Source organism: Crinia signifera, chromosome 12 (genome assembly GCF_055691185.1).
Source record: "Crinia signifera chromosome 12, ASM5569118v1, whole genome shotgun sequence".
NCBI classification, from domain to species: Eukaryota; Metazoa; Chordata; class Amphibia; order Anura; family Myobatrachidae; genus Crinia; species Crinia signifera.
The window spans coordinates 39,212,307-39,237,813 of record NC_139228.1 but is presented as its reverse complement, the minus strand read 5'-3'; the positions used below and the strand labels follow the sequence as shown (position 1 = coordinate 39,237,813).

The window sequence follows — 25,507 nt, the reverse complement described above, 5'->3', positions numbered from 1 at the left end:
ATTTATAAGGATTTGTAAGCGTCAAATGATGTTTTATGATGTCAGAATACATAATTTATATATGATACAATTATTAAACAAGGATATCCTGAAGTCATTCTCAATCCCAGACCTTTGGGACATCAAGATAAATGCATAACTGGAAACTGCACTCATTTAACAACTTTACAATAAGAAAAAGTGATAAGTACTGTATAACAGTAACTTACAAGAGGTGGTTTCCTCATCACTCAATACGCTTTCTCGAAAACATTATATTTCCTAAATACAAATCAAAAGTTCAAAACACAATTGTTACATTACAATAAGCTAATTTTCTGCGGTCAGAGTAGAAATGTATTTTGTGTGGAAATAAAAACAAAATATCACCTGTCCAGCGATTCATGTGGCTGTAGTTACTCCTATCACCACTAGATGTCAGCAGCGATAACGTAAAGGGGAGTATGGACTCTCTGGCCGGCATGGCGCTGGTCTCTGGTTACACGTGTATTTATGGTTCCTGTGTGGGAGTGCACTGCCCTGCTCCAGTGGCAGTGAGTTCCCGTCCTGAGTCTCTGGTCTGTGAGTATCTGACCATCTGTCATCCTTCTCGAGCTGGTCACAGAGCGGCGCCATAACGGCCTGTTCCCCCTGTGTGTGCGCTCTGTTGCTACCTTGCTGTGAGCAGGGTGTGCTGCATCTTCTGGTTCCCCAATTATGATAGCCTGGGTACATAATCCATAAGCTGCTGTTATCTGTACAATGTGCTCCATGTATTTTGTGGCTTTTAGTATCTGTCAGGGGCTAGTACAATACTAACTGCAGACCTCACCAGTATGACCAGTGTACTCATCAGCTCCACCTGTGAATCTTTCACAATGTATCAGCCAGTAATAAAGACACCTGTGCACCAACTAGAATATGTGGAAAGCAAGCCCTCAGCTGGGTGCACACTAATGGGTGTATCTCTGGACAGATTGGGCAGCGTGTTCTCCATACACACTGCCCGATCTGTCCTTACAAAAAAATAAGGATCAAATATGGTTTGAGGTAACATGTTTAAAAAAGGGGCAGACTAGATGGGCCAAGTGGTTCTTATCTGCCGTCAAATTCTATGACTGGCACGACAACTGGGTGGGCGCAGCCCAGTTGAGCTGTCAATCACCGCTGGCTCCTGTTGTGGGTGTGCAGGTGGTCAGGGGAACACCCATACGCACAGCACAATGTGCTAAAGTATCAGCTTTTTTCTGTGTTGCAGCTGATGTGATATGTCAGTGATCTACGTCACACTGGATGATGGTCCGCAGATAGTGCCAGCAGTAGGCTGTATCCAAATAAATAAAACATTGGGAGTGGAAAATGTTGAAAAGTATACTGAATTACATGAACAGTAATCGGGGAAAAAAAAAAAAGTATATATATTTGTGTGTCTGTAAAATGTACTCTGGGTAAGTGACAGGGGATCAGAAAGGTTGGAACCATGGAGATGATGGAAAATGTATCAAACATCCTATGGGTGGCGCTGTTGTCCACACTAACCATTGCCTACTAGTTACCATTTATCAGGTACATTCTATAAAATTAGAGGTTGAAGCTGAATAGTTATGGGCAACTTCCCAACTCTGTAGTAATGTTGATACATATCACATCAACTTTCAAGATCAAACCAGTGTTTCTTCTTGGGACGTGACCTTTTTATTTAGTCTGTATTGTTTGTTTTTGTATCATATTGACCATGTCTTTATGACCTTAGCATGAGACGCCATTACTGGTCACAAGGTATGGGACCCAAAAGAGAAGAGAACCGTAATTGGCGGAGAAAAAATTCACACAGACGAATGAATGACAGGTGCGTTCAGTGCAGTTCTTTATACACCTTACCTGTATCGTGTTCAACTCCGTTGTAGCTGGGAACAAAATATTAACAAAAATAAGTATGTGTATGTTACATCTGTAGCGCTGGGAGGCACAAGCTGCAACAGTCATTGGAAAAGTAATAAATCTGACTGCTGTTGGGGTGCCCCGACTTGCCAGAAGTGCTGATATGTCGGTCAGATCAGACAACTTGCTAGGCCTCGATTATCAGTTAGGGGATCGTGGAATCAGTTGTTTATCCCTGATCCTCTGAACTGATTTGGGGATTGCGCCGTTGTCCCCATCCATTGCTTGTGTGTGGGAGGGGAGGGGTTAGTGTGGACCGCTTTTTTGTGCAGATTTGGATTTACTCAGATCGCAAAACAGGATCTTATTGGCTGTGACATGTGTTTGAACCAAAACATGTGACAGTTGATAGCCAATAAGATCTCTTTTTAAGATTTGGTTAAATCCGGACCTACACATCTCTAGAATTGCCACAAAGTATTTAGCAGACCTGTTCAGCTAACGTGCTAAGCAGCTTGTTGGAGACTGCCTGTGTGGGTGTACATTGTTCTCTTACCGTACAGGTATATACCTGATTAATGGCACGAACGGCTATGCAGCGGGCCTTTAAACATAAACAGTTTCCATATAAAACGCAGTTTATGGAAAAAAATTAGCCCACATGTTAAGTGGACAGGATGTGTTTGGGGGCTGTGTATTGTCAATATGGGTATGTAGGCACTGATGGATTGTCCACAAAACATTCTTCCAGTGGTGAGGTGACTTAACTGGTCCAGCAATGTGTTTTGGATTGTCAGCATTTCATGTGCCAGGTCATGACCATCACTGAACTTTGCAGCATATTTAATTTTTGTCAGTGTTTGAATGCAATTTAAAGAATAAAACCATAAATACGTTATTTAAAATGTGTGCGGTCAGTGGATAGATAGTGTCATGGTTGACAGACTAGGTCAGCACAAGTTTATGGCAGATTAAAAGGTCAACATGAGTTTGTCGTGTGTGTGTGGTTTTTATTTATTTTTTTTATTCAAAAAAAAAAAAAAATTCATACTATCCAAGAGCACTTTGATATTTGACCTAAGGTATGTGGACCCTTTTTCTGTGTTGACATAGTCACTGTCCACCATTGCTGGTCGACTGTTGAACTAGACAATGTCCACCATCTATAATGTGACTAACATATATTAAATATAAATTCAATCATTAGATGTTAAATATAATGGTCTTGTTCTGTATGGCATAAACTGAGACTAATCTTATGTGTGGGGGATTCATATGTTGTATGCCAGAGGTCCACTGAGCCATTCAAGTGCGCAGCTGGTGTTGCTGACATTACTATTCTATTGCTCTGTCCTTCATTTTGGCTGGGAACTATTAGTTTATATAGCTTAACCCCTTGTCTGACGTGATGGGGACCATGTCAGAAATACCCACTGGCAGCCGCTGTAGAAGGTTTATCCAGCTGCCTCCGAATCCCCACAGTCTACGCCAGTGGTCGGGGAACTTTTTTTTTATTTTTTTTTCCCAAAATATATTTAGATAATACACCAACGTTACCACTTTGACTTGAAAGGAAGGAGATCATATAATTGTAATACACACGGCACCCCCAAAAATTGATATATCCTACTAGTACGGTACACAGCCTGGCAGATGATGATGATGATGATGATGATGATTACCATGTATGGCTGTGTGGTACAAAATTTGTGCCATACATGATGATCATCATAAGTGGCTGCCAGTCTGTGTGTGGTACAAAGATAGTAATCGTCATCAATGGCTGCCAGGCTGTGTGTGGTATAGCCATTGATAATGTGACACCCAGGTAACTATTAGTGTCAGTATTACAAGATGATATAGTGACAGTCTGTGCAATGTATCCCCCTAGACTAGAGATGTGTATACCCTGACAGGAGCCTATAACCAGGCATAGAAACTCGGCACTGCAGCAGCAGTACAGACTGCGCGCTGCCAAGATGGAGCAGCAACTAGTCCACTCCACAGAAGAAGTGGGCGGACTTGGAGGCGGGGCCCAGGGCATCACGCAGGGAAGTGTTATACAAGGGCCTGATACTGAACTGTGTCAGATCCTTGTCTACAGTACTGTAACACACAGAGCCGGGCACGCATATAGATTCTATATGCAACCGAATTCAATCGGTCGTGCTGCCGAGACATGACCATCCGTTACCCAGGAATTTAATTTTTACCCTATTTAGGGTCATTTACCCCTGTTCCCTGACCACTGGTCTACGCCTTGCCTTCCCTGGTGCAGAATGAGGAGAAAGAAGAAAATTTTCTTAAAGACTGACTTCATGGTCATCATTATAGGATCGGATGCCAGTGCGTGCTCCCCTCCCTATACCTCAGCCTGCGGTTCTTGGCTCCCTGCAGTACATCTAATGTGTTTTTCATAAAACACTTTCAAATATGTCCCCAAAATTGTTTACTTTATGACCTAAGGATCGCTTTATAACTTTGGTTCTGCATATTTATTGCTAAAAATATAGTTCATTAAGATTAAATGGCTATTTTTCACAATTCAGTAGTATGGTCTGATTTTGGGGACAATTTTTTTTTTTTTTTTTTTACATTTTATTTAGTCACTATTTATTTAGTTACTAAAATATTTTTTTTATTTTTAAGGTACAGGTTGGGAGCATCTTTAGAATCTGCTGAAACAAGCAAAGATGCGCGTTCTGTTTCCAGTGCCCCTCAAGCATCTTCTTCAGTTCCAGGTAATCACTCTTTGACAATAGATGTACAGATGTGTCCGGTTCTGTTGATGGCAACATTTGTGTCGGGGGAGTGTGTACGCTCGTACCCATGATCCATACCCATTGAATGGGAAATTGCATGTGTTCGCGTATGCACCTAAAGGGTAGTGGTGTTGCCGTGATGCGTATGCATTCGCAGGCCGTGGGAGAACACCCACATCATTTGATTGACGACCATCGAATCATGTGGAAGGCCCATGCACATCTAAGGTTACTCTCAGGTAACTTTAAATATGCGTGGACATTCGGCAGGAAGTGGGCAGTCAGCTGACAACCCCCACATCCCTCCCCTGATGGGCAGATTTCCATGAGACCGCTCACGAAGCGCGGGACGTTCCCATGGGCGCGATTACCTCTGCCTCCACCCCAACCTCTGCCTCGTTCTATTTTGCCCATTTTCTTGAATGGACGACATATCGCTGAGTGTGTACCCAGCATTAGAAATTCTTTCAACATTGTGTAAAAGCCATATGGCAAACAATACAAGTTCTTCTAATGCCGTGTTCACACTGCACTAACCCGGTGACGGACCCCTGTTCCCACTGCTAGGCAAATTCCCGGGTGAAGCAGTTCTACCCGGTAATTTGCCCTTTAACACAGGTTGTTTGGTACTTGTGGATTATCACGGCTCCCATCGCATGCCATATATAGTGGCATGCGATTTTTGCCAATTTTTTGTCAAAATCGCATCGCATGCTATTTTTAACTGAAAAGCATCCAAATGCATTGGAATTAGTATGAAACCTGTTCAATGGCCCCCAAATGGCATTTTTGAGGCTGTACCACTCTCACTATCAACGCGAACCCGAAGCGTGGCGAGCGCAGCGAGCCCGCGATGGGCGGCGGTACGCGTCCTACGACCTCTTCATACCCCCACTATCCACGTCGGCGTGGAGTTGAGAATAGAAAGTGTGGTGAGCGCAGCGAGCCACCGAGCCCGAAGCGTGGCGAGCGGTACGCGTCCTACGACCTTTTCATACCCCCACTATCCACGTCGGCGTGGAGTTGAGAATAGAAAGTGTGGCGAGTGCAGTCAGCCACCGGGCCCGACGAGCGCAGCGAGCCCCGCGGATACCATAGGTATCCGCGGGGCTCGCTGCGCTCGTCGGGCCCGGTGGCTGACTGCACTCGCCACACTTTCTATTCTCAACTCCACGCCGACGTGGATAGTGGGGGTATGAAAAGGTCGTAGGACGCGTACCGCTGCGCTCGCCATGCTTCGGGTTCGCGTTGATAGTGGGGGTGGTACAGCCTCAAAAATGCCGTTTGGGGGCCATTGAACATGTTTCATACTAATTCAAATGCATTTGGATGCTTTTCAGTTAAAATCGCGATGCGATTTTTTTTCATGTGCGATGGCCATCGTGGGAGCCGTGATAATCCACAAGTACCGTTTTTTTTGCAGTGTGAACAGGTCTCAAACATGGGTAAAAAGAAGGGTTTTACCTATGTATGAGATCTGGGTATACAGACAGTTCACACTTCAAAAAAAAAAAAACCTGTGTTAGAAGGCAAACTACCGGGTCGACATGCAAGTCCCGGTAATTTGCCTTGCAGTAAGAACGGGGTATATGAGCAAGGATGGGAGGTTTGTCCAGGACCAGAATGTTCTACCAAATAGAGTCCATAGAGTGGAAATGCTCTGATTCTATCTAGTAAATAGCTGGCAAAATCTCTTTAAAGGTGCATACACATGGTGCGATCTGAGCTTCCGGTTTTTGAAGAAAAGTTGGCACAAATCCCACAGGGGGTATACAGCCTGCGGTGCTGATACGCGGCCCTATGGGATTGGCATCACTGTGCAGGCAAGCTAATATTGACTTTGTCTACAGTCTAGTGTTCCAGTATAGTCAAAATCTCAAGTAAATATAGTTCATAGTGTGTTTTTCAGGACTCTGAGGAGTTTAAGAGAAATCAGTAAAAATTGCACTGTGTATGCACCTTAAGCTTTTGAAATTGCAGTGTCTAAATATATAGGTGTATTCAATGCAGCCGGCGAGGGGGTTAAATGACAGGATCCCCGAAAACAAGCGATCCTTGCTGTTTAAACCCTACGCCGGCCGCTCACCCTATTCTACGTTACGGGGGAATCCTTGCTGTCTTGTGACAGCGCGGATTCCCCAGGAACATAGAGTAGGGTGAGCGGCCGGCACGGGGTTTAAACAGTGAGGCTCAAGGCTAATGCAGGAAGCCTGCTGCAGTTAGCCGCAAGCCTCGCTGTTTTAGTGGCTGCACACACAGTTTCCCCCTCCCTCCAAACAGAGCGAGGGGGAAACTGCGTATACAGGGGGGGTCAGTTGAATACTGACCCTGCTCGCTGTCACAGCTCGTCCCCAGTATTGAATACACCCCATAATGGCATTCATACCTTTCCTGGCAAAGCTTTTGTTTTCTGGGTTCCTAGATGCTTAGGCTATCGCTAATTACTACAGTGTTTAGCTGCATTACATAAATCGAAATGCCTCCATTAACTGCAGTGTGACTCGTTCATGCTGTCAGTGCCTGCTAAGCAGATTACTGGAAGATGTAATCCTCCGTTTAGGAGATTTAGTTATGTAAATGTAACTCCTTGTCACAGTGTAGCTGGTATGAGGGGAATATGCAGACAGCTCCCCTATCTGATGCATTTCTGTACCATGGCTAGTTCATAGGTGTGGCCAGTTTCTGACTAACGGGTCCCAGCTCATTCAGGCCTTCCAATGGAGTGCTGTGGTGGTTGTGTGATTATAGATATGGTAAGCTGGGTACCTCTGTTCCACAGTATGTTCTTCACACAAAACAAGGGCAATAGAGCAGTTTACTGGGGACTCCATATAACTGGGGGTGACTTCCCTTCTAACATTTATGGTGCTATGTATCCCAGGAACTCCATAATGAAGGCCCTGTACTGTATGTGCTCTGCTTACTGGATCTGACTGACCAGTTCAGTTCAGATAGCCAGACTGTGGTTTCTCCACAGCATTGTCTCTTGAATCCAGCATCGTGAGCCACGTCTTCTGCCGCAAGAGGAGTATGTGTGGTGTCTGTGTAAGTACTAAATCTCCCAGCAGCCCACTGACCAGTGTAGAAATAAAGGAGACCAACAGTGAGCATTGTGCAGTAGGCTTATCCCTCTTTTCACTAGTAAAGCAGACCCAGCACGATCCTTCCAACCCTGCTTCTGTCAGGACAATCCGTCACTGCACCCCTCTCTTCAATGATACTGCTTTTGCACCAAAATCCAAGGTTTGGCCTTAGATTTGGAACACTGGGTAAATCCCAGGTCTGGGTTCCAGTAACTTCCTGGAGAACCTTTCTGCGTGTTTCTTGTAGAACATTGAGGCTTGCAGCTTTTCTTTATCCATAGACACATGATCGCAGTCACATGTGATTAGGCCAGTGTTTTACAATAATAAACCCAGTGTTTTCTTGGACTTCCTCTAGAACTTCCAGGGTTTTACTTTGATCCAGAGAAGAATCGCTACTTCCGCTTGCTTCCAGGACACAACAACTGCAATCCGCTGACAAAAGAAGGTATACAGCAGAATGAGATGGAGCAGAAGAGACAGCGGCTCCTGGAAGAGGAGAAAACTAGGAAAGTGAGTGGAACACTGAATGTGTACTGGAGTCCGGTGCCCTCAGATTAATGGCTCTACCTATTATTGCCTCATATTAGAGTTGTCGCTTGCATAGAAGAGGGAAATATTTGGCTGGGGAGGAGATTTAATGTTTCATTTATTTATTTTTTATAGTTGGAGGAAATTATTATTATTAATTATAATTTTTTTGGCACTTCTTGCAGAAATCCTGCAGACTTGGACTAAATGGCTCAGTGCTGGTGTGGAAACGGCAACTTGGATTGATGCCTTTTACAACCTACTGCAGGTGATTATATATGTTGATGTCACTGTAGTGTGTATGCTATCTATATCTCTTGCTTTACATGTAACAATTCTTACACCAGCCTTCTGTCTCCCTGAGAAACTCACCACATTTGTTTTTGTTATTTTTGTAATACAAAATTAATTTATGGAAACATACACGTGCTGTTTATAGAGAAACTTACTTCTGCAGTTCATACACATGACGTTCAAAAAGTCAATCGACCGTTACTTTGTGACTCACCACAGAGTATGTGTTTAAAGGTGACAACCTATCAGTCTGGAAATTTGTTACGTACTTGTCCACATGGTGTTGAAAAAACACTGCTCACTGCAGAGGCACTCTTCTGAACTCACTGTTTGGAGGTTTAATGGCTGTTTGTGGACCCATAAATGCTAATATTGTATGGCATGGCACATTTTTGCATGGCTTTCAACAAACTAAATGTGAAATTCCCAAATGGATCTGTTGGACCATGTGTTAAGCATCCGAAGATTTTTTGTTTGGGTAATTGCGCTGAGGAGTGTATGATACATAGATTCATTCAGAAGTTAGAACCAACAAACAAATATAAACCAACCGCTTGTGGTAGTGGAATACTTGGTACCTGGAGGTTGAAGCCAGAAGGGGCACTATTCGATAAGCTGTAGATGATATTTATATTGCATCCATCTCTTACCTCCTAGTCTTTTTGTCTGTACCAAATCCGATTATTAGTTCTGCTTTCTATTAACCATTCTACCCATGAATTGCTTTTCCTGTGCCATGCAGGGGACTGTTCTGTGGAATGATCACAATGTTCCAAGGTCTGTTTTGTTTCTTAGTGACTAACAAATAACTTTTCTAAGGGGTGATCCCCTGACTGACCCGCTGGGTGATCGGGGATGTTAAATGCGTAAAAATTCTGAAACCATGATCTCAGCAGGCATTGCAAAATCAGTCATTTTCAACCTCCTATGTATCCCCAATGCCTTGACGGACCGGCACATCCGGTCATGGAACATCAGTGTCTGGGGAACGGAAGATCTCCAGCGCAGGTGTATTGATTTTATACAAGATCATGTTCCTGCATCTGGGAGACCACCCGTGGGGGGGGGGGGGTGTGTGTGTGTGTGTGTGTGTGTGTGTGTGTGTGTGTGTGTGTGTGTTTTTTATTTTATTTTTATTTTTTTTTATTATTTTAATTCATTTTTGAAACGGCATACTCCAACATCTACAAAATAGACAAGTAGCGTGTGGATGTAAGCAATATCTTGTGTATACATAGGAGAATGGGTACATAATTAGGAATTAGGCAATATTGACTTTTTTTACCACTGTAGCTGAATCATTCAACCCGAAGGCGCCATCCGGGCATATATAGCAGGAGATAATAGAACACAATCAGAGGGAAAATATTTGAATGATACCTCAGTCCCAAATAGAAGAAAAATAACGGAGAATAGTTATCTGTCGGAGACTCTATCCTAACCCACTATTTCTAATAAAGTAAAATTAACCTCCCCCTAAAACCCAAAGCAAACCTCCCAGATAACCCCCCACCCTGTACAACCCAACCTCAACTAAGGCGTACCTGGATCCCAGTAACAATCCTATACCCACCCTAGGGTATCCCACTAAAACTACCCTACAGTAACCTAAAATATAACAACACCCCCCCCCCCCCCCAATGAGTAAGGAGTGCAGGATATTAAGAAGCAAATATGTTGAGGGCTTTACACTTAGGACCCTGAATCAGTTTAAATGTGTCCATCTCCCCCACCCGAATGCCCAAGTACAATATACTATACCTGTACAACAGGATATATAAGGACTACTGTCATGAGCCACACATTAAATTCTGAGCTGCCACACGTAAAACAATAAGCTGAAAAATAACAATTTAAAAAAAATAAACCTCTTTCCAGGAGACAACAATAGAAACAAAGAATGGGTTAGACATAGGGGAATATCCAAAGACTAGCCATTGTGTTAGAAAAGAATTGAAATTTCTAATGTCATGTTATGGACTAACCAATAATTTGCCAGGTGTAACTTCTTTTTATTTTGCAAGCCGATATGGGGTGTTGCCTATGGATTATCCCCCTCTCTTTATCCTTTTACAGACGTGTCCATGAGCTAAAAGTGAACAGTATGCAGAAGAAGGAGGTGTATATTCATAGCCCAGAGCCTGTTGGTGCTGGGACACACAGGTTTGAGTTCATTCTGGTAAGTCTACAACATGGAAGACTTCATTATAGTAATGTGACCCATTCTCATGGCAGCTAGGCCAATGTCTACTTTGCTGCTTATCTTCCAGGCAGACTCTGAGTGCAAGAAACTGTTTGCTGTGAATGATGTGGAGAATGGTTTCTGTAAATACGGTCTTCTGACGCTCAATGGCTTGTGGAAAGATATGCCGACAGTGGAGAGTCATGATAATCCATATTTCACAAATCAAAAGGTAAAGCATTTGTCTGGTCACAGTAGTGTTTGTATTGTGGGCAGGACGTGGCCTGATTACAGGGGTTAAGGTGCCCATACACGGTGCAATGAGATGCGCGCTCCCGCACAAAACTCATCGCCCAGTTGAAAAGGGAAGTGCGGCACATACATTTTGTACTAGATTGCATTGCAAAACGTATACAGTAATTGTACAGTGTATGGGCACCTTTAGGTGTAAAATACAGTCCTTTGCTTGACCGCCATGAGGCATTACAAAGGTTCAAATGTAGAAAACTGCAGCTTCTAAACTTTTCCCAAACGTAACACCGCACTCAATATTGTATCTTCAATTCTACCTGATGTTTTGTAAGTCAGAATATTGCACCCCTCTTATGCAGTTATTTCTATTGCTGTATCTAATGAATTTATTATTAATGTAGTTGTTGTTTTTATTTTTTTTGGTTTGTGGGAGGAAATTGAAGTACCCCTAGGAAACCCCACCCTCCCAGGTGGAGGTAGTGATGCTGACTGCTCCACCAAACATGCTCAATATTACTGATCTTGTGAAACAATACTTTGGATGCCATTCTATTTCCTGAAGTACCACTCTCTATTCATGGTCTTTCTTTTACTTCCCATTGTAACTCTAAAGGTGGTTGCTGCATGTTGGGCCTCGCTGACTGCGCCGGACTCTCATGTCCTGTATCCTTTATTTCTATTAAAATCTAGCTATACACCACACCCCTGTGTTTCTTTGTTTTGTTTTAATTTTTTGAGAGAGAGAATGAATCCGTTAAAGTACTTAATGATCATTCAGTGTTTGTCTACTTGGAAAATCGGATATCCCAGGCTGTGTCAGTCTTCTTCCTGCATGTCTGTTTAGGAACCTGAATAATGACTATGAAGGTACAGTATATTTACTGTATGTATGGGATTGGCATTCTACAGAAGATCACTTGTGCGTTCGTATAGATTTCCCTCTTGTACAAACTGATCTCTACTTTTGGATCCATCACCTCACAATGGGCCTTATTCTGGTCGGTGCGGCTGGAGCCGATTATGCGGCCAGGACCGTGCGTCCTAAACCCCGCCTTTCGTACGGATCGCTCAATCCGTCCGAATGCGGTAAGCCGCTGACCGCACGGAGCACGAGTGTATTTCTTACGGATACACCTCCTCCATCTCTTGGAACCTCCCCCATCATTCGATGGTCGCAGAACATCGAATGCAGGACCGAGTGGTCTGCCAGCTCCCGCAACCTCAGACCACACGGGCATTTCTCCGTGCAAAAGCAGGGATCTGGGCGGGCAGCTGACATCCGGCAATGTCATATGTCTGCCCCCTACACGTGCGTCACGGCCGCATTACCATACGTACGCCCAGCGTTTTCATGGGAACACCCATGAAACGCGGGGCGTATGCATATGGTAATGAGCCCAAACAGCCCTTCACGCCCCTCTCCACCCCCTGTTCGTAGTGTACACATTTCATGCGGAATTTGACCGTGCGTCCCGTTCGCACATGCGCAGAGACGCCTCTGCACATGCGCAGACACAAAACATCGGCGGCACGAACGCACGCGGACAATACCGCACCAACCAGAATAAGGGCCAATGTTCTGTATACTTTCTGATTGGGTCACTAAAACTAAGGACATTCATGTAAATGTGTAATTATCTGAAGAGCTCCTGCAATGGTTCCACTGTAAGAGGGGGGTGTATTAAATCCTGTCAATTTTTTTTTTTTATTTTTTTTTAGCCTGTCTTTAAGGCAATTCGACTTGCCCTATTCAATCCCTGTGCCTATTTTTCGTCCGGGTGAAAGATCCATAATCTGCAAAAAAAAACATGTGGATCGACTAATTATATTTACTGTGGTTTTGGCAAGTTTTCGTGGCCATTTTTGACCATGCTGATTTGCGGCTGAATTTTTTTCAAGGCAGAAAACTGCAGCCAGTATTGAAGATCCCCCCCCCCCCCCCCCCCCCCCCCTAAATCCTGTGTCTTTGTCAGATCAGGTACAACTTTTCCCGTAAGTAACTTGTGTTTTTGTCTTTTTTTTTTTTTTCTTTAGATGATAACCATCCTGATATGCTTTACAACGTCAGAGTTTCCAACGCATGGTCGTGTGCATGGAACTTAAACCCGCGATTGGAATGTAGCTATGCAGCAGGTTTGTGCTCATTTTGAGTTTAAAGCCTAAGGGTTGTATTCTAATCCCTGTTGGGACATCCCAGGAGATCGATTCAGCACATATAATGTGTGTATACCTCTGGTCAAGACGGAATACAGGCATTAGGTCTACAGCAACTAGGTCGACATGGGCTTAGGTCTACACAAGGATTAGGTCGACATTGGGGTTTTTCACTTTTTTTGAGCCAACATGTGCCGACAGGAGGTATGACTTTAAACTGTGTCCATGCCTACATTCGGGTCAAAAACCCCATGTCGACCTAGACCCATGTCAATCTTGCTGCATGTCTACCTAATGACTGTTGACCTAGTTGCTGTAGACTGAACGATCCCAACCTGTCAAGACTAACGTATCCCCAGAGGTGTTAAGAGGAAGGATCCAAACTTTCCATCTTGTTACCCTAAAGTGGCTAACCCCTTTGGTTTTAGATCTGCAGCTTCTAACACTTTCTTTTCACCGTTTAAGGGCTGAGTAATCACATCCTGCTAATGAACGCAGTTACAGATGTTCGGAAGACTTTCAGAACCAACAGTGACGTTTTAGCCCAGCAATTTGCCAAAGAGGTATATCCCTATTCATTATGGGTTGTTGAAAATTGTTGTTGACTTTGTCAACCTCGTAATGACAAATCCAGGATTTGTGCCACCTGTGGTTCTGTTAGTAGGTTTGGATCTTGGTACACATTATGGTGGCTTTATACAATATCATTTCAGGATGTTGCCTATCTCTGACTTTTCCAGCTACTTTTGACCTTTATGTTATACTATTGACTCCTTTTGGTGTTGATTGCAATAGAATTGTATAGTGTTCATTTCACAAATACCTACTATAACTTATAATTTATTTTCTAAGCCGCCTGATACAGAGAACAGATAAAAGCAATAGCCATTAAAAACTTAACTGGGTAATATTTTTCCCAAAAAATTACTCAGAACTTTTCTTTGTGTGTGTGTGTGTGTGTGTGTGTGTGTGTGTGTGTGTGTGTGTGTGTGGTGTTACCAAACCTAGTGGAATATAAAATGTCCTATCCCGTTCAATTATTCACAAATGCATCAAACACCCAACAAATTGCTCATTTTGCTAAATGTTAGTTATACAAAAATGAAATGATACTAAGCATTCTAGTGTTTCAAATAATATTAGGTTTTCAACTCTTGTTGCCCAGTTTTATTTTTCTGTGTGACTGGAAGGCTCTTGCTCCATGGAGTAGAGGCTGGTTCCTCATCCCTGAGTAACATGACTGTGCTTACTACACCACTACTTGGCTTATTTTACCACTCAGATTCCCTCATTCTCAGTAACCACCGGTTACTGACTCTACCCATTACATTGTGGGTGGGTAAAGCTGGCCATACATCAGAAAGATCGATCTTAAGATCGATTGCGCTCATGATTGTGTACAATTTCCCTTGAAATCCCCGGCAGTCCTTGGTCGTTTTTGGACACACAATCTACACACAATCCATCATACAATCAGTCATACAATCCATCTGCTGCATGATTATGTACACAAGATGTGCACACAATCTGCATACAATCCATCATACAATCAGTCATACAATCCATCTTATGATTGATTGTATGATTGTGTACATAAGATGTGCACACAATCTGCATACAATCCATCTTACAATCAATTGAGATTGTATGATTGGGTACAATATCTTTCTGATGTATGGCCACCTAACTCCTTGCCACTACCGGGCTCCTACACCAGAACCACTTATACCAACTGCCTACTTCTATATGTGTGGACACACTGCTGCAACACATCCTGGTTGGTGCCAGCTAATTCCCTTGCAGATTGTGCTTATTATAGATGTCCCATAAGTGACATCCTTGATGAACAGAGGATTTACAACATTGAGGGCTGGTAGTACCCCTGTTATAGCCTTTTTTTAGCTATAACCGGTTGAAATCCTCCCCTTGGTTGTATTTTTTTTTTTTTTACTCAAGCTGAGTGCAAGCACTATGCAGGAATACATTTAACATTGTCTCTAATGGACAATGGTGGTAGTCTAAAGATATATCTATGCTGTGTGTACGGGTAATCCACCGATACATGGGCGCCCATCCATTTGGGATGTAGTTCCTGATGGATTGGGTATGGAGAACACACTGCAGGATCAGTCTGTAGATGTCTACTAGTGTGTACCCAGTTTTAGTATATGAGGTCGCAACGGGAACGCCGTCATTTGAAAGTAAGCTTTTATTTGTAAAAAACCTAAGTATCCACCAGGTGCAGAGTTGTGCTGATCTGATGTCCCAATATTTCTCATCTTTCATGATGTGTGTCCTTAGCTACAGTAGAAATGGTGTTCTTATATAAACTACTGTACTATGGAAATTCAGGATTAGTTGTTAAAGGTCAAAATAGTAGTTTTTTTTTTTGGCACAAACCAGTTCGACTGTTATTTTTTGCCTTTCTGTTTTGATTTATACACTTTACAGTACCTTTTATTTTTCTCCTCTGTGTTTTACAGTCCTTGGTGCTCTATAACGGCCTTCGCTCTGGGGAGATATTCTCTATTGATCTGCGAGTCCCCTCACTGTCACCCACTAACTGGAGGAAAGGCTTGTCCTTCTCGCATGGTACCAGTATCACCTGTCTGCAACTTCTCCAAGACGAGAACTACCTGGTGGCAGCTGACATGTGTGGGCGGGTACGGCAAACCTTAAATCGGTAGAATGCCTTTGTGTACTGCTGTGTAATAGCTGGCTTCAGGAATCAATGTTAAATATTTGCATTTACAGCCATGAAAATTCTGTGCCTACAGGAGAATACTGCACATAGGGTGGTATTTAATGCCGCCGACAAGGCGGTTTGTGCCGTGAGGATGGCTTGTTTTGGGCAAGGATCACTGAAAAACAAGCCATCCTCTCCGACCAACATCCTCACCGGCTACTCGCTGTGTTCAATGTTCTACGGAAATACTCGCCATCCCTAAACGGCGAAGTTTGCCACAAATGCAGCGAGCCTGCTGTTTTGATGGCCGCACTCATTGTTTTAACCTTACTGAAAAGAACCAGTAAGGTGAAAACGACGAGTGAATGGGGGGCCGGTGACTACTGACTGGGAGCTATCGGCACTGCTCGCCGTCATGGCACCCCTTAAGGGCATTGAATATACCCCATAGACTTTCTACGACCCTGCCTACCAGTGTATTGTGCCTTTCCTGCTGAAATCATTTTTGCTTAATCTAGAGTAAATTTTAGAGTAAAGGTTTACTTAAATACAGTTCCTTTTACTAGAGTGGGGACTCTGTAAATGGTGCATACTATCAATGTTAAAGCAGTTTGTTTGGCAAGAGAACCTGACTTTCAGATTTGGATCTAAAATCTTTTCTTTAATACAGATTAAGCTGTGGGATGTGCGGATGGTGAAATGCGTGCAGCATTACGAGGGGCATAACAACAGCTACGCTTACTTACCTGTGCATGTGAAAGAGGAGGAAGGACTACTGCTTGCAGGTAGGGACAATGGCTGCAGACAATACTAGATCAAGGTTTTATTTAAAGTATACAAATTGTAAAATGTATTCTGTCCTTTTTAGTTTATGCTTCCTCTTATCCTCCTGTATCGTGCTGGCTAATCCTACAATGGTCTATCGGTAACTAGTCTGTATGATTCTCCCTTGCAGTTGGCCAGGATTGCTACACAAGAGTATGGAACCTCCATGATGCACGCCTGCTGAGAACTATCCCATCACCGTATCCTGCAGCCAAAGACTCAATACCAAGCGTAGTGTTCTCGTCCCATTTGGGTGGAAAAGGACAAATGGTTCCTGGCTTGCTTATGGCTGTGAAGAAAGATCTGTATCACTATACATATGAATCAAATGCCCTTTAATCTAGTGTTGCTGTGATTCTGAGCATAACTGCACCTTTACCAGTGCCTTCCTGAGGTCTATACTTGCCCGACGTTCTTCTTGGATAAGCAAAGCTGATTGATTTTTGTGGCTGAAGGGGAAGTCAGAGTAAGTGTGTGTGTGTGTGTGTGTGTGTGTGTGTGTGTGTCTTCCTTCCTTGTGTGTAGAGCTTGCGCAACAGGCAGCAGCTAGGTTGGAACAAGAAAAAGGCCTGTAGTCAAATATATTGGCGTGCAAATTAAATCATTCAGGGCTAAGGGACACCGTATTGAATATTTTTTATAGATTGCATATTTTATATATTTTATTTACTCACTTTTTTTTTTTTTTATACATTACTCTCAAACTTCACAAATTAAATTTACTTCACATGCTATTAATGTTGCCTGACCAGGAAACCTCCCCGATGCAAGAGAACCAGTTTTCCATGAGGTGTAATAATCCTTTGCTGTGCTTCTGGGATATGTTTTGCTGATCGTCAGATACTGGCGGCTGCCTTGTGTTTATGCTGCTCATCGTCTTTCCAATTGTATGAAAAAATATATATATATTTAAATGACTGTTGCAGCATTATCAGTCCCTGTTATTGGTGCTCAATAGAGAAGACTTTGTATTGAAGCTGGTCTTCCGAAAAGACAGAGCATCAGATATCCATGTGCTGTAGGTGGACTATCTTTATGTTTAATTTTATATTTAAATTGACCTATGAATTTTTTTAAAATCTTTTTAAATTGGTAGGTTTTTGTTTTTAATCTTTCCACGGCTTTACTTCATTTTTAAGATTTCATACACTTTTTTTTTTTTATAATTTGCTTTCTTGATTTAACTCTTATGTAAAGGGTATATTTATTAAATATTCTAAATTAATTTCATGTGATAACTTGATAGGGTTTTCTCTCTCCCCCCCCCCCCCCCCCCCTCAATTGAATAGGTTGCAAACGTAATTAAAATGCTTATTGTGAAGTTATTAATATTTGTTTAGATTAATTTGGTCCTATTTGGAGCCTATGAATGCTTCATAGTTTTGTGTGGCAAGATCTCGTTACTTCATGTGATTGTTCTGAATAAGAAGCCAACTTCAGCCTAGTACAGTAGTTCCCAAACTGTGTGCTGGGGCGCCCTGGGGTGCCCTGGTTTGGTGGTCCAGAAGTGAATCCTGTCCATTACCACATAACTGATCCTAAGGATGAGATATAAACACAATTTATTTAACTTTAATATTTGTTTCTAACTTTCTCAACGAGAAAACTTTAGCCTAGGGGTGCCGCGAAATAATGCTGATGCTTCGGGGTGTTGTGTTTGGGAATCCCCGGCCTAGTAAGTTGAAGACATAATTTTGAGACTTAAACAAGCCCTTAATTTCCAAAATTCTAAAATCTGCTTTCCATTCAAGAAACTTTTTCTGCAATTTGGTTGTATAAAATGTATTCCCTGTATGTGGTGTGGGTAAGGTTAATGTTGCCCATACATGATTTCTCTGGCACATAAGTCTTTCTATGTCACCACTGGTGGCTAATTGGAATTTGCAGTAATAAAGACTTCTGCTTAATGCATGCTGGTGGATAATGGGAGGTGAGCAGCACACAGAAGAGCATCTGTATTAAGCCTAGAGAAGTGATAATGCAGCAGAATATTCTGTTATGGAACGGTCTACATCAGTGGTAGCCAACCCTAGCCCTCGAGAGCTACCAACAGTTCACATTTTCCAGACAACCTAGCTGCTGCACTCATTAATCACTGACATTTTAAAAGATACACAGATGGAGCTAATTAGCTCACTTGTGATTCTGGGAGGAGACCTGCAAAACATGCACTGTTGGTAGGTCTCGAGGACTAGGGTTGGCTACCCCAAGTCTACATACTTGGAGAGTATTGAGGTTTCTTGTTTGAGCGTTAAATCCTGACCATTCCTAGGATACCCTAGAGGAAATTGTATTTGCCACTAATACAACTCTCCAACACCTGTCCATACTCTGCTGTGTACTATGCCATGCTGCAATATGGTCTGTTTTGTACTCCTTCTTTGGGATGTATGGTCTGGTGCGTGACTGATTTGGGTGCACTTGATGAAGATTGGGGCTAGGTTGTTCGCTCCCCTAAACGTGCCACAGCATACACTCTGTTTCAGCAAATCCAATTATATTTCCTGTATAGTCTTAGACCCCTACTAGATTGGTTATGGTGTGTAGTCTCTCATCAGACACTTGTTCCAAATGCTCTGAGATTACTAAGATTTTGGCTTCTCTCATGTCAGTGTCCTTGGGTGACCTTCCTTATGGGAAGCTGACCTCTAGTGTTGGACGTACAGGTATTACTTTATACGGACATGATTCTTAAACTATTTAGAGTTAAACCAATTATATTAAAATATATACTTAATTCTTAAATTGTAGGTTGTTTTTTTTAAATGGATATTAGATGCTAGTAGAGCTACAACTTAGATCAGGGCTGGGTAACACCGGCCCTCCAGATGTTAGTGAACTACACATCCCAGGATGCTTTGCATTAGTTTTGCTATGTGGCCATGCTGAAACTGATGCAAGGCATGCTGGGATGTGTAGTTAATCATCATCTGGAGGGCCGGTGTTGCCCAGCCCTGCCTTAAATGCATGTAACCAGAAATTGTTATGTTGGGTTTCAGAACATATAGAGAAATCTTGTGATTGTTAGCTCTCTATCACAGATTTGTGTCCTTCCACCTTTCCACTGATCCTTCTCAAAAAGGAAATCTTTAAAAAGGAAAGAAGCTGATACGGTCTCAATCACCATGCTTTTATAGTATGAAATATATGGGAGGTCCTGGCATACTTCTGCACGGAATGCTGGTGTTTGTACATCCAGTGATGACTGGATAATAGTGCTGGAGTTGTGACTTGGATTGCTAGCATCCCATAAATGCATTAGGAAGAAATCTACTATAGAAAAGAATAATGAACACTGATCTTTATTCCCCCTCACTTAGAGCAAGACGTCTACTCATATCCCAATCAAGGGCACTTAGGAAAGACCAGGCCAGATAACAAAATCCACACTTGGGTGTTATGTGGCTGCCTGCAATCCTTACATGGTATAGAAAGTTAACTTTTGGTAATTTGAGCTGAAGAATATAATCCACCAGAAAGGCTTTCCCCAAACTTATGTGTGACTGAGACCTCATTGTCTTTTCTACAACAGGCTCTGAAACGTAAAGACTGTACCCTTATTTTGGGCTTTACATAGAACGGGTGCTTGTCAGCAATTGGCTTGGCTCTAGGACAGCAGTGTTTGAATACACAATGTCTAAAGTGAAGACCCAAGACACTTTGCTACCCATTGTAGCAAGGACCTTGTCCGATCTCTGAATGCACCCCTATGAGTGTCACTAGAGCCCTTTGGGGGATAGAGGGAAGTCCTTAAAAAAAATTAATATAGTTCACTACACAAACACTGCTTACTCAGCTGAAAGATATGACACCAGAGGGTGGGATGTTCACACTAATATACTGTTATTTCTCTGTGCGGTAACATATGTGTATACTGCTGTCTTGGCGTTGGTCCAGGAAAGATTTATACTAAGTGGCACATACACTATGGAGGATGATTCTATATAGTGTGAAGTGCATGCTGAAAAATAAATCCACGTTACTATTACAAGTCAAAATGCACCAAATCATGAGTCCGGGGAGTTTAAGAGAAATTGCAAGGTGACTGACTGGAGGCCTTTCACATTCATAAATAACAAGTGCACATGTTTGGATGTTTGGGGGGGGGGGGGGGGGGGGGTGGTCATGTGACTTGATAACAAAGGTGTGTTTTTTTTTTCTTTCTTAGTCAACAACATTTGCATTCTCATACCCAGCACAAAAATAAATATTTGAGGGGTACAAACTGTGATAATATAACACATATGATCAACTGGAAAACACAAACCCAAGAAGTATTGATGGTTTACAATAGGTCTCATATAATAAGATGAATTTCAAATAAAGTATGTAGGTTCTTTGAACAGAAGGTACATACAATCCCATAAGGGGGGGGGAGAATTGAGGTGAGGAGGGCTCCTGCATATGTAATGAGCAAGAGCAGTGTGAAGTGAATAAATGAATATGTAATGAGCGGCTCCCGGCTTGTGTGTAAAAAAAATATATATATATATATATATATATATATATATATATATATTTTCATGTGCAGCACACACATGAATAAAAATAGTATGACCCTTCACCGAATTAAATTCCTGATTTTTTTTTTTTTTTTTTTAACCTTATATTTTAAAGATAATATTTCAGTTCACCTTAAAAAGATGGCTATTGCTACATGGTGAAGCACGGTGAAAATCACGCTGAAAGCAATTTGCCATCCTAGCATTGAATACACTACTCATGGCGAATCACAGTGAAAATCAGCAGTGAATTGGCCGTCGTTCACTGTTTGCCGTCTGCGAACTTTAAGCATTGAATAGGGCAAATCAATTTTTCGGGCATAAGATACGCCGTGGCGCATGAAAATAGCACACATTCGCTGTAAAAAGTGGCGAATCAGCAGCATTGAATAGTTTTGCACCAGAGCTGCATAGATTGAGTCCTGCACACGCTGGAACCTGTGGCCGACCTGTCAGCTTCCATGACCGGATAAGAAGATGTTGAATATCTAGACATAAGTAACTACCAGTTCCACACGGTCTCACTACTGCACCCAGAGACAACTGTCCCAAAGGTTCATGTGCTACCAAGTTACACTGTGAGGCTACTTTTCCCTCACCAGAATATTAAACTTAAAACTACATAAGTATTAGTAATCAAGAGCTGCCAAAAAGAATGAGGAAACTCCAATGTTCCAATTTTTGGCATCCCTATTGGGCGTATTCATCTCAACCTGTGTGAATCCTATATTGCTTAGAACAGTCTACTCTGATACTATAGATAGCAGAATATATATATTTTTGTATTTAGTCCAAGTCAACATATACTTTTTTTTTTTAAGCAATAGAAGCTTATTTTTTTTTTTAAGCAATAGAAGCTTATTTTATCATTGGTTATATTGTCTGCAGCTCATCCCTCCTTGGGCTTGTGCTTTTATCTGCAAGGTAACAACCAAGCTCGTCAGTTCAGAAAAAAACCCATCAGGCCAGACTGGAAAGAGGCCTTGGTCAATGGCAGATCGTTCTATCTGTGTTAATGCAGCCACTGATATTTTTACAATACATTTTTATTTTGAAGCTAAAGTCAGCATAACACAACACTTCTCAGAAGATCATTTCCTTTCCACACTTCCCAATTTAAAAGGGATTTATTATCCCAAATAAATTATTCTCTTATAAAAATCCCCGTACTTTCAGTAAAATTATCTTTATGCTTTAAAACAGACCTAAAAAATCCTGCACACTTTGAAAGAACAGCGTTAGTATTTTTTAAAATGTTCTATACACAATGGTAACATTACTTCTCTGCACTACGCACCATTGTTTATCATTTTTGTCAAATGCTGATAAATATTTTTTTTCCCATTATTGCACTAATTTATTGTCCTACCCTAGTGGGTGGTAGGGCATGAAAGACCACCTGTTGGCACATGTCAGCGCACAAAAAAAAAAAAGAAACCAGTAAAAATCGTGTCAACCTTCTGACCTGGTCAACCAAACTACCGTATATCATAGCAGGTGTGCACAAAAAAATACCATGATGTTACGCCTCAACATACTGGTTCCACATAGTAGAGACGTCTGCTTGGTGGAGCTCATCATATGCTTCTCAGGCCCATGAAGGATAGCAGGCGCAGCTGCCTTGTCATGGGAGGGTTTGTTACATTCTAATCCACCTTAATTCCTTTGTTTTCAAACAGAAAAATCTTAGTAAAAACACAGTTCAAGATGACTAAATGCCTAATTCAGATATGTTCAAAGTCCAAAGTTGTTCTAAAAAAAAAATAATAGGCAAAACCATGTGCACTGCAGGTGGGGAAGATGTAACATGCAGAGAGAGAGGTCGATTTGGGTGAGTTATTTTATTTCTGTGCAGGGTAAATACTGCTTTATTTTTACTGCAATTTAGATTTCAGTTTGAACACACCCCACCCAAATCTAACTCTATACATGTTACATCTGCCTCACCTGCAGTACAGCATGGTTTTGCCCATTTTGAGAACAAATTTGTCCTCACGTCTGAAGCCCCAAGAACAGGGCGATAGACAAACTGTAATAGCACTGAGACAAAGGACTGACCACGTTCATGAGGGACTACAAAAGGTGACGATAGGATGTATTAACAAGATGCGTGAAATTCTTTACTAAGAAGGCACTTACAGATAAACTAAATAAATTACTACGCTTGGGTATTTTAGAATACGATACAATGATTACAGTCTGGCAATAAATTAAAAACAAACAAATTCAATCATTCAAAATAGAAAGGAATGCAGTGATACTGTAAAGGCCCTCTATATGGTATGGTTATGTACCAAGATTACAAATTCGGAAGCTTCAGTGTAGCTATATACTGTATCTATTCTTTATATGATCACAGTCCACATACGTCTTCAGTCTACAGAGATACAATACATTTATACCTTTTCCGTGGAAGCGGTAGGGATAGATTTAGAACTCACATTAATGCTAAGAAGGCAGAATATTTACAGACATCCAAGAAAACCTACTTATCAACCATGTTGTGAGGAATGGTTTCAACCCTCTGCAGTTGGTGCACGTATCCCTGTCCTTGGCAGAGGCCAATGGAGGTTGGTAGCATATGCACTGAAAGAGCGGCAACTGGCATCTAGAATATTTCATATATGGAGAAACCGTTATTGGGTCACCAGCATGTTGGTCGTTATAGTTAGATCGACATGCAGGAAGGTCGACATTATTGTAGGTCAACATGGGTTAGGTCAACTGTCATAAGGTTGACACAAGCATTAAGTCGACATGGGGGGTTATCATTTTTTATTTTTTTGAGCACACAGGTATTTCATGCCCTACCATCCACTAGGGTATGGAGGGAGGGAGAATAAAATAGTGTGCCGAGCACAGCGAGCCATGTGAGGGGACGCGGCGCAACGTTTCGGTGTCCATGTCGACTGTGTCAAAATCCAGGACTAAAAAAAAAAAAAAGTGAAAACCCCAATAATCGACCTTTTAACTGTCAACTTACCCCCATGTCAACCTAACCCATGTCGACCAACATGCTGGGGCCCTAATGATCCATACCCTTCAAGTTGAACCTCTAAAAGTAGTATTAAGGATTCCATAGTTTTCAAATTTAAGGAGGAAGGGCAGTGAACAAGCAGCTATTTAAAGTTTGGTTTTGACCTTAACACCCATGATATAGAATCAGTCACTTGATTTCGGTCACATACTAGATCATCATTATGGCAAACACTGCAGTATATCTATGCATTAATCCCATTTGTGCGAGAACACTTCTTCTTATAGCGAAAGGCGGAGTCCTACTTTGGGGGCAGGTGGATTGTGCTCCGGTAGGCTGCAGGAAATCCCAGCTTAGAGAACAAGTGTGCGTGTCGGGGCAGCAGTAACGCCGGCCTAGTGATGCAACAAAGCCAATGTGAAATTATTTGTTCTTGATATCACAAGTTTCTACAGTATGTTTTTATTCCAATATTACAAAGTGCAGATTATATGCTGTTTGGTCTCCTAAACAGAGATTTGGTGCCATTAACAGGATGATATAATAATGATGAGACCACAGCTGACAGGTCAGAGCATGCACTGGCAAAGAGGCCTATGAATGGAGAGCGGTTCCGTTATGATCTGGCCCTGAGTAGGTATTGAATTGGAAAAGATGTTGATGGCAATATAAGGTTATAGATCACCAGGTTTTTTATTGCAGAGAATGCACACGCGGACAGGGTGGTCCCAGCCTCTGGAGGGGACCGGTCGTCTATCGCTAGAACAGTCACCACAAAAACCCTGGCCACAGGCGCGGCAATGGTGCTTAGAGAGCTTGACGTTAAATTCTCTCTTGCAGTTGTAGCACTGCAGGATCTCATGGTCGGGAATCCAGTACGTAGGCCTCGCAGCATCCTTCATGAGCCCTGAAAATACAGTATGCCAGCATTACATAGAATGAATGCAAATAGAAATGTACTAGAACTCCTCCTGTTCTCTACAGCATACAATGTTTCTTAGAAACATCATTGATCCGTTACACTTGGAGTTCTACCAGCTCAGCAAGATAGACTAGAATGCACAGACCGCAATTTATAACTATATTTAATATGAGGGGTGTAGCCAATTATCCCAAAACATTCCCTTCTTAGGATGGTCAAGTAGAAAGGGTTTAGTTCACAAATATAAAAAGGGACAAATTATATATGTACTATTAAGTTGGATTATTTAAAGAAGTTGAAAAGCACCATTATACCACTTTCACACTGCCTAAACATTCTAAAAAACGGTATTGAACTGGTATTTAAAACGGGTCACATTGCAGTAGATTACCGTTTAAATTCCATTCACATCAGTCAACCCGTTTAATCCCCTGAACACGTTTCAAGGCAGAACGCAGGGGCCAGCCTATCACAGGT

General features: G+C 42.0%; 2 protein-coding genes across 5 annotated transcripts in view; one reads left to right on the top strand and one right to left on the bottom strand.

Moving 5' to 3' along the window:
* Positions 1-407: 407 nt before the first annotated feature.
* DCAF4 (DDB1 and CUL4 associated factor 4) lies at positions 408-19,352 on the top strand. Of its 3 annotated transcripts, none has more exons than XM_083167759.1 (14): positions 408-561; positions 1,733-1,828; positions 4,516-4,601; positions 8,064-8,218; positions 8,422-8,504; positions 10,607-10,709; positions 10,801-10,944; positions 11,578-11,627; positions 11,743-11,831; positions 12,999-13,097; positions 13,584-13,681; positions 15,602-15,781; positions 16,475-16,589; positions 16,760-19,352. In XM_083167759.1, exons 2-14 carry the CDS (start codon positions 1,734-1,736, stop codon positions 16,966-16,968), a joined length of 1,506 nt encoding a protein of 501 aa, XP_083023885.1. In that variant the 5' UTR covers positions 408-561; position 1,733; the 3' UTR covers positions 16,969-19,352. The 3 variants fall into 3 exon arrangements, with proteins under 3 accessions (XP_083023885.1, XP_083023883.1, XP_083023884.1); XM_083167757.1 differs by having other exon boundaries at positions 409-561; positions 4,510-4,601; XM_083167758.1 differs by lacking the exon at positions 408-561 and adding an exon at positions 567-708 and having other exon boundaries at positions 4,510-4,601.
* A 3,650-nt stretch (positions 19,353-23,002) lies between these two features.
* ZFYVE1 (zinc finger FYVE-type containing 1) overlaps positions 23,003-25,507 on the bottom strand; it is a 29,244-nt gene continuing 26,739 nt past the window's right edge. For both annotated transcript variants that reach the window (XM_083167171.1, XM_083167172.1), the window contains exon 11: positions 23,003-25,015. In XM_083167171.1, coding sequence (XP_083023297.1) covers positions 24,783-25,015 — 233 coding nt within the window. In that variant the 3' untranslated portion in view covers positions 23,003-24,782. The remainder of the gene's footprint in view (positions 25,016-25,507) is intronic.